At 39.6% G+C, this 10354-nt stretch overlaps 1 protein-coding gene across 1 annotated transcript in view; it reads right to left on the bottom strand.

Annotated features, from left to right (window-relative positions):
• Positions 1-5873: 5873 nt before the first annotated feature.
• Positions 5874-10354, bottom strand: part of LOC120534469 (oocyte zinc finger protein XlCOF6-like) — a 67745-nt gene continuing 63264 nt past the window's right edge. The window contains exon 4 of the mRNA XM_039762068.1: positions 5874-6899. Within this exon, the coding sequence (XP_039618002.1) occupies positions 6202-6899 (698 nt within the window). The 3' untranslated portion in view covers positions 5874-6201. The remainder of the gene's footprint in view (positions 6900-10354) is intronic.

The raw sequence follows: 10354 nt of genomic DNA, 5'->3' as shown, positions 1-10354 counted from the left end.
AAAAGGTTATAAACAAACAAGAAACTGCATCAGTGTTTGACCAGCAGACCCCTCAAATGTGAAAAAAATCATAATTTTGGGTCTAATTTTCAGACAAGCTTAATCCGCTGTGGGAATGTCCAGACACTTTTTAAATAATTTTCCTGTATCATACATGATCCCTTCTTTCTCAAAAAACAAATCTTGTTTTTCTTATGTGAATCTTAATTTGTTATTTTTCATTCTAAACATGGGTTAAATTCACCATTTGTCAGTAGTGATATTCATCAAGTTCTTCATCACTAACTAGAGTTTAGGATTAATGGAAAAAAATAAATCACAAAAAGCACAACACAGGAACAACAGCTGCTTGATTTTTATCATTAAATACCACACTAGTTAACATCTTGGCATTGCAACAGCAGGAATGCTTCAACCGAAGTGCACAGTGTAGGGCATCTTTGCCTTTGAAATCAAGATGGCACTGTAGCCTCCCACTGACTGTTATAGGTGTAATGGCGCCCAAAAAAATATTCTTTCTAGGTGGCCAATGGTAAGACTGTACAGGATAGTTTAGATGCATGAAACATATCAGGATGTATGATTCCACTTCACTCTTGTCACAAATCACACCAATCCATCATTTTTCATCATAGATGCACCCAACGTAGCCTCCAACAGGACATTGGTCTAAGATAAGGGATGCATCTTTTCCATCAGGAGTGTAATGGTGAGAGGGCAGGACCTCCACTGCTGCTTCAGTGGTGAATATTCGGGCAGTCGATTGATTGTCTTCACCAGACACCCAGCTGACTTTGAGTTTGCCGTCTTCTGTAGGGATGTAACAGTAGTATTCTCGAGTACCAGGTACTCTTTTGGCCATGGAGAATCACCTTCTGTGTTCAGCAACACGAGATAGGACATTGTCATTTGATATGGAAAACAGTTTGACATTTTTGATAAACTTACTGATTGAAAAGTCAATGATTACCATTAATGAAACCTGGCACATTGAGAATAGAGGTAGGATGGAAAATAAACATGAAAGATTTGCATAAAAAAGTAACATTTGTGTTTTGAGAAAGAAGGGACAATGTAGAATAAACAAAAAATATTTAAACAATTATCTCCACATTCCCACTTGACGTTTGGGTGCTCTGAAAATGAAATCCAAAATGATGTTTTAGATTTGAGAGGTCTGCTCAATTCCAGCTATACAAAGAAAACTAGAGGTGTGGGAATTCTTATACCTAGAACAGTTTCACATGTAGTACCTGATCCTGAAAGGAGATATGTGATGGTCATGGGAAATTTAACAGTAAAGTGATTTTGATAAATATCTACACACCTAATACTTCCATTCCCAATGTGAACACTCACAAAATTATAATGGCTGGAAACTTTAATTGTGTTTTAAGTCCACTCTTAGATAGGTCTCCTGCCTAAGGGGTGATGACATCTAACACTGCAAAGACAATTACACAGTTTGTAACTGACCACAACTTATCAGACCCCTGGAGATTTCTAAACCAAACTCAAGAGCATATTCCTTCTTCTCACCAGTGCATCACTGCTACTCAATAATTGATTATTTCTTTGTAGATAATAATTTCTTGCCTACAATTAAATCCTGCAAGTACAATGCTATTGTTATTTCTGACCATGCCCCTTTGATCTTGGAGCTAAAATCACTATGCCCCAGATACTCATCTTGCAAATGGCGTCTTAATCCACTTTTACTAGCAGACGAGAACTGTACAGAATTTATATCAAAACAAATTGATTCTTTTAGAGACAAATACATCCTCAGAGATCTCTGCAGGAATACTCTAGGAGACCCCAAAGTCTTTCTTAACAGGACAGATTATTTCATATCTTTCCCACAGAAATACACTGGAAACCAAGAAAGGTATCAGAGCTAATCAGCGAAATTACTAGAATAGATCAAGAACATGCCACGTGTCCAAATGAGGCTCTTCATAGGAACAGACAGGCTCTCCATTCATAACTTTAACCTCTTAACAACTAAAGAAGCTGAACAGCTCATGCTTAAAGCAAGACATCATTATTATGAACATGGATAGAAAGCTAATAAGATCTTAGCTCAACAAATCCACAAGCAAGAAGTTTGCAATGCAATCCCAGCAATCACCAACAGAGACAAAATCATTGATCATAAAAATATAATGCACACTTTTCAAGACTACTATAAATCCATACATTCTACTGAGTTAAAGAAGATAAGACACAATCTAATGCATTACATACAGTATACCACAGATACAGTGGCTTGCAAAAGTATTCGGCCCCCTTGAACATTTCCACATTTTATCACATTACAGCCACAAACATGAATCAATTTCATTGGAATTCCACGTGAAAGACCAATACAAAGTGGTGTACACTTGAGAAGTGGAACGAAAATCATACATGATTCCAAACATTTTTTACAAATAAATAACTGCAAAGTGGGGTGTGCGTAATTATTCAGCCCCCTTTGGTCTGAGTGCAGTCAGTTGCCCATAGACATTGCCTGATGAGTGCTAATGACTAAATAGAGTGCACCTGTGTGTAATCTAATATCAGTACAAATACAGCTGCTCTGTGATGGTCTCAGAGGTTGTCTAAGAGAATATTGGGAGCAACAACACCATGAAGTCCAAAGAACACACCAGACAGGTCAGGGATAAAGTTATTGAGAAATTTAAAGCAGGCTTAGGCTACAAAAAGATTTCCAAAGCCTTGAACATCCCACGGAGCACTGTTCAAGCGATCATTCAGAAAAGGAAGGAGTATGGCACAACTGTAAACCTACCAAGACAAGGCCGTCCACCTAAACTCACAGGCCGAACAAGGAGAGCGCTGATCAGAAATGCAGCCAAGAGGCCCATGGTGACTCTGGACGAGCTGCAGAGATCTACAGCTCAGGTGGGGGAATCTGTCCATAGGACAACTATTAGTCGTGCACTGCACAACGTTGGCCTTTATGGAAGAGTGGCAAGAAGAAAGCCATTGTTAACAGAAAACCATAAGAAGTCCCGTTTGCAGTTTGCCACAAGCCATGTGGGGGACACAGCAAACATGTGGAAGAAGGTGCTCTGGTCAGATGAGACCAAAATGGAACTTTTTGGGCAAAATGCAAAACGCTATGTGTGGCAGAAAACTAACACTGCACATCACTCTGAACACACCATCCCCACTGTCAAATATGGTGGTGGCAGCATCATGCTCCTGGGGGTGCTTCTCTTCAGCAGGGACAGGGAAGCTGGTCAGAGTTGATGGGAAGATGGATGGAGCCAAATACAGGGCAATCTTGGAAGAAAACCTCTTGGAGTCTGCAAAAGACTTGAGACTGGGACGGAGGTTCACCTTCCAGCAGGACAACGACCCTAAACATAAAGCAAGGGCAACAATGGAATGGTTTAAAACAAAACATATCCATGTGTTAGAATGGCCCAGTCAAAGTCCAGATCTAAATCCAATCGAGAATCTGTGGCAAGATCTGAAAACTGCTGTTCACAAACGCTGTCCATCTAATCTGACTGAGCTGGAGCTGTTTTGCAAAGAAGAATGGGCAAGGATTTCAGTCTCTAAATGTGCAACGCTGGTAGAGACATACCCTAAAAGACTGGCAGCTGTAATTGCAGCAAAAGGTGGTTCTACAAAGGATTGACTCAGGGGGCTGAATAATTACGCACACCCCACTTTTCAGTTATTTATTTGTAAAAATTGTTTGTTCCACTTCTCACGTGTACACCACTTTGTATTGGTCTTTCACGTGGAATTCCAATAAAATTGATTCATGTCTGTGGCTGTAATGTGACAAAATGTGGAAAAGTTCAAGGGGGCCGATTACTTTTGCAAGCCACTGTAGATACTCTTTGTACAGAGGAATTGGATAAACTGTTGGCACTATCAGAATTACTAGATGCTATAAAGTCACTTCAGACTGGGAAAGCAGCAGGTCCCAATGGCTACCCTGTTGAATTGTATAAGTTCTCCATCTCTTATTAGCAACATTTACAGAAGCTAGAGACAATAAAATTCTACCTCAAACTTTTCGCCATGCATTAATTACTGTCTTTCCTAAACAAAATAAGGACTTATTACAATGTGCATCATACAGACCAATGTCACTTCTGAATAATGATGTTAAGATACTCTCCAAAGTCCTAGCTAGAAGGATGGAGAGAGAGCTATCTTTGGTAATATCACAAGATCAAACTGGATTTATTAAAGGCCGACACTTAGCTCCCAATCTTTGACACCGATTTAATGAAGTATATTCACCAGCAAAGTCAAACACCCCTAAATATCTAGGGGTAAACATCACAAGTAAACATAAACCTCTTTATCAACAAAATTGTGCCGTCTGTATGGAAATAAGTAAAACAGATGGTCAACCCTTCATCTCAATTTAGCTGGAAAAATTAACATTTTTAATATGAATATCCTTCTGAAGCTTTTCTTTTTAATTCAAAACATTCCAATGTACATCAATAAATAATATTTTAAGAAATTAGATGCAACCATAACTGAATTTATTTGGAATTCAAAACATTCACATATCCAAAGAGCGACCCTACACAGACCTAAGGCAGAAGGTGGCATGGCTCTACCTAACTTTCAATTTTATTACTGGGTAGCAAATATGCAAGCTATAAAAACCTGGAAATGGACACAAATAGATGAACATACACAGGCTTGGTCTGCCAAAGAAATAAAATCCTGCAGTACTTCTTTATATTCCTTGCTTTGTACCCCAATAAGTACAAGTCATCGCCAATATACTAACAACCCAATTGTGCTTCACTCACTCAATATGGAACCAATATAGGAAGCATTTTAAGATCCAGAACCTTTTATCTGTGGCACCTCTGCACGAGAACCATCTTCTTCCACCTTCTCAAATGTATGCAGTTTTTAATGCCTGGAAAACATTTGAGATTAAATCACTTAGAGATCTGTACATAAACAACATCTTTGCATCCTACAAACAGTTACACTCCAAATTTAACTTTTCAGCAACACATTTCTTTCACTACCTTCAAATTCGAAACTTTGTTAAACAGAACCTGCCCAATTTTCCTACCTCTATGCCAGAAAAAATATTGCTCAGTCTCGAGCATTTCTGTAATATATAAAAACATTTTACAGTCCCTCCCTTTCAAAGATCCCACAGAACAGTGGGAAAAGGATCTCTCACTCAACATCTCAGAAAAGGAATGGAAAGTAGCGATGCAGAGAAATCACTCGAGCTCCATATGCACAAAGCATAGAATTATTCAATTCAAAATTATATGTCAAGCGCATCTCTCACGTTTATAATTGTCCAAAATGTTTCCCTGGCAAGATCCAACCTGCGAACGCTGCAATCAAGCTTCGGCCTCACTGGGCCACATGTTCTGGGCCTGCACCAAATTAACATCATTCTGGACCAAAACCTTTAAGTGTCTTTCATACAGCCTTGGTGTCACAATCCCTCCTAACCCACTAACAGCTGTGTTTGGTAGGCTCACAGATGAGCTTAAAGTGGAGAAGGACAAACAAACTGTGACTGAATTCACTACACTAATAGCATGTGGACTTATCTTGCTCAATTGGAAGAATCCTAACTCACCTTATCTAAGTCAGTGGGTAACTGATGTTATATACTACTGAAATTGGAAAAAATTTCATTTGGATCTGTACAAAACTTTTTCAATACCTGGCAGGATCAATAACATTTTAGAATAAGCATGTAAATTGAGGAAGCAGGTTCTCTCCCCTCTTTTACTCCATTTATCTTTATTCATTTCTCTATTTGCTTATTTTTACTAGCATGAAGTTTTACACTGCTGGCCTAGCTCTCTTTCTCAGGGGTGGGGATTGATTTGTTTCAAACCTCTTTTTTTTTTTGTAAAACTCGAGTTGTGTATGGAATATTATTTGATTTTAATACAATCAATAAAAAAAAAAGATCTGAGAGGTCTGCTGTTCATATTCTGATATAGTTACCTTTCTGTTTATTGCTTTTTCAGAAAGCCTATATAGTATATCTGTGTTGGTTACAAATATGTGTTTCTGAGGCCTACATATAGCTCACATTGAATTTTGGTCAATTGGGCCATTGGTTGATTTGACATGCAATGACCCAACTTATAAAACAAAGCACACCAGGTAAATGTACTATTTTAAAGTTGTGGGCAGGAAGTTTTTGACTCCTTCAGGCATCACCCACCTCTAATGTACTCCTAAGGGCTTTTCTCCTTTATGAATTCTAGTGTGCCTCTTAAGATCACTCCATCGTGAAAACATTTTGCCACATTCCAAACAGCAATATGGCTTCTCTCCAGTGTGAGTTCTTGTGTGGCTCTGAAGATGGCTCGTTCGTGAAAACTGTTTGCCACATTCCAAACAGCAGTATGGCTTCTCTCCAGTGTGAGTTCTTGTGTGTCTCTGAAGATGGCTCCTATCAGAGAATCGTTTGCCACATTCAGAACAGCAAAATGGCTGCTCTCCCGTGTGAATTCTAACATGTCTCCGCAGAGAACTCCTATCAGAGAATTGTTTGCCACATTCAGAACAGCAATACAGCTTTCCACCAGTTTGAATTCGAATGTGTCTCTGAAGAAGACTCTTCTGATAGAACTGTTTGCCACATTCAGAACAGCAATATGGCTTCTCTCCTGTGTGAGTTCTTTTGTGGATCTGAAGAGAGCTTCTTCTTGAAAAGTGTTTCCCACATTCATTACAACAATATGGCTTCTCTCCAGTGTGAATTCTTTTGTGGTTCTTAAGTGTGCTTCCTCTTGAAAACCGTTTGTCACATTCATTACAGCAATATGGCTTTTCTCCAGTGTGAATTCTCGTGTGTGCCTGAAGATGACTCCTGTCAAGAAATTGCTTGCCACATTCCAAACAGCAGTGACATTTCTTTCCTGTATAATAAAGATTAAAATAATAATAATGAGCATTTATTTATAACCAAATCCCTTATTATCCACATTAAGTTGCTAAAGTAAATAATTGCTGGTTGAAATTAGGAACAATGTTTGATAAGCATAAGCAAATATAAAACTTAAGTTGGACACACAAAAACACGCAATATGTTAATTTTACCTTCTCTTTTTTACAACTACTTGGTACTTGAGCACAATCACCATAGCCAACAAGTTGAAACAGTAAACTAAATAGATCACACGTGAAAGACCCAACTGACAGGATTATTGGTCATATTGTGATACCATTGCACAAGTGACACTGTTTTTACAGTGACGTTCGGGTCTAACACCAAGAAGGATAAATGATGTGCGAGTTGATGCAAGAAAAATGTGAACTGGGACCATAGAAGAGAAGCGCAGTGAGACCCGCTCTATAAGAACAGAAGCTAAAGCAGCATCAGGTCTTTTATTTTTCATCAGGTGACTGCAGCTCTATTCAGACTTTACATCTGGTTGACATTGAGACTGGTCAGATATTTATGAACTTTTTGTATAACATCATTTGTCACCCTTGTGCTTTTTTTTGGGTATACACTCACCTAAAGGATTATTAGGAACACCATACTAATATGGTGTTTGACCCCCTTTCACCTTCAGAACTGCCTTAATTCTACGTGGCATTGATTCAACAAGGTGCTGAAAGCATTCTTTAGAAATGTTGGCCCATATTGATAGGATAGCATCTTGCAGTTGATGGAGATTTGTGGGATGCACATCCAGGGCACGAAGCTCCCGTTCCACCACATCCCAAAGATGCTCTATTGGGTTGAGATCTGGTGACTGTGGGGGCCATTTTAGTACAGTGAACTCATTGTCATGTTCACGAAACCAATTTGAAATGATTCAAGCTTTGTGACATGGTGCATTATCCTGCTGGAAGTAGCCATCAGAGGATGGGTACATGGTGGTCATGAAGGGATGGACATGGTCAGAAACAATGCTCAGGTAGCCCGTGGCATTTAAACGATGCCCAATTGGCACTAAGGGGCCTAAAGTGTGCCAAGAAAACACCACCACCAACCTGCACAGTGGTAACAAGGCATGATGGATCCATGTTCTCATTCTGTTTACGCCAAATTCTGACTCTACCATTTGAATGTCTCAACAGAAATCGAGACTCATCAGACCAGGCAACATTTTTCCAGTCTTCAACTGTCCAATTTTGGTGAGCTCATGCAAATTGTAGCTTCTTTTTCCTATTTGTAGTGGAGATGAGTGGTACCCGGTGGGGTCTTCTGCTGTTGTAGCCCATCCGCCTCAAGGTTGTGCGTGTTGTGGCTTCACAAATGCTTTGCTGCATACCTCGGTTGTAACGAGTGGTTATTTCAGTCAAAGTTGCTCTTCTATCAGCTTGAATCAGTCGGCCCATTCTCCTCTGACCTCTAGCATCAACAAGGACGACTGCTAAAATCCAGCTAGCCAGGAAAAGGGCAAATGTATCTTTATAAATAAAAAAAATGCATGTAAACAGTGAAGCTCCAAAAAGCACAAAAATAATACAGAAGGCAATGCTTAATAGCAACCAAAGACCCAATATGAAATGCAAAGAAATGGTCAAACAACAGAGCAAAAAAAAAAAAAAAAGTCCACAAAAATCCATAAAATCACAATAAATCAAAAAAGAGCAATAGATACAGCAGAACTCACCACCCACCTAACACATTCAATGAACCGCAAGGGACTTTGGGTTTTCCTGAGCCTTTAAAGGGGTAAGAACAGTCCCTTGCAGTGATGGGCAGATGGCCCTTCCTCTTGGGGGACCACCCACAAAATGAAAGGAAAAGATACTTTCAGACACATCAAACTAAATAATCAACTTTCCTCTTCTTCTGGCTGCTCCTGTTAGGAGTTGTCACAGCGGATCATCCATCCACAGCGGATCATCTTTTTCCATATCTTCCTGTCCTCTGCATCTTGCTCTGTTGCACCCATCACCTGCATGTCCTCTCTCACAACATCCATAAACCTTCTCTTAGGCCTTCCTCTTTTCCTCTTGCCTGCCATCTTTTTTCTTAACATTATTTTCTCAATATACCCAGCAAAACATCCAACCTGAGCTGACCCTTTAATGTCCTCATTTCTAATCCTATCCATCCTCATCACACCCAATGCAAATCTTAACATCTTTAACTCTGTCACTTCCAGCTGTCTCCTGCTTTCTGGACAGTGCCACCGTCTCCAACCCATATAACATAGCTGGTCTCATTACCGTCCTGTAGACCTTCCCTTTCACTCTTGCTGATAACCGTCTGTCACAAATTACTCCTGACACTCTTCTCCACCCATTCCACCCTGCCTGCACTCTCTTTTTCACCTCTCTTCCACAATCCCCATTACTCTGTACTGTTGATCCCAAGTATTTTAACTCATCCACCTTTGCCAACTCTACTCCCTGCATCCTCACCATTCCACCGACCTCCCTTTCATTTACACACATATATTCTGTCTTGTTCCTGCTGACCTTCATTCATCTCCTCTCTAGAGCACATCTCCACCTCTCCAGAGTCTCCTCAACCTGCTCCCTACTCTAGCTACAGATCATCAGCAAACATCATAGTCCACGGGGACTCCTGTTTAATCTTATTTGTCAACCTGTCCATCACCATTGCAAATAAGAAAGGGCTCAGAGCTGATCCCTGATGTAATCCCACCTCCAACTTGAATGCAAACTAAATAATAAGAAATGTTAATAAAACAGAACAAAATAAACATGAATGAGATTTTTGGGAACCCTGGCTGAAACAGGTGGGTGAAATGAGGGCAGAGTGCACCCTAATTTTTTAACATCATCATCATCATTATTATTATTATTATCTGCAATTGAGACAGCAGTATCTACTTGTGCTGATGCTCTGGGGTATAGACAGACTTCTGGAGAGCAGTACAAGGTAAAGGGAATTAAACTTCTTTACTCTCAAACAGGCTATCTGCTGACCTGAGGTCTTCAAAATTCTCAAAGGCATTAATAAAGCTGATCCAGCAGAATTATTTTGATTAAACAGAAAACTAGAAATATTGTAAAAGTGATGATGAGAACAAGCCACTCAGCCCAAGAAAGCCTCCCAATCCGATCTACCTAATTTCTCTAAAATAACATCAATTTGAGTGTTGAATATTCCTAATGTTCTACTCTCTATCACAATACTTGGGCATTTGTTCCATGTTTCTGTGCTTCTCCATTTGAGGAAAAACTCCTTAGTATTTGTATTAGAGGGGACTGGGCGGTTTTGCCCAGAGGGGACTGGGCGGTCTCATGGTCTGGAATCCCTACAGATTTTATTTTTTCTCCAGCCGTCTGGAGTTTTTGTTTTTCTGTCCCCTGGCCATTGAACCTTACTCTTATTCGATGTTAATGTTGATTTATTTTGTTTTATAATTGTGTCTTTCATTTT

The sequence above is a fragment of the Polypterus senegalus genome, chromosome 8 (genome assembly GCF_016835505.1).
Source record: "Polypterus senegalus isolate Bchr_013 chromosome 8, ASM1683550v1, whole genome shotgun sequence".
Lineage (NCBI taxonomy): Eukaryota > Metazoa > Chordata > Cladistia > Polypteriformes > Polypteridae > Polypterus > Polypterus senegalus.
This window is presented reverse-complemented; position numbering and strand designations above follow the sequence as displayed.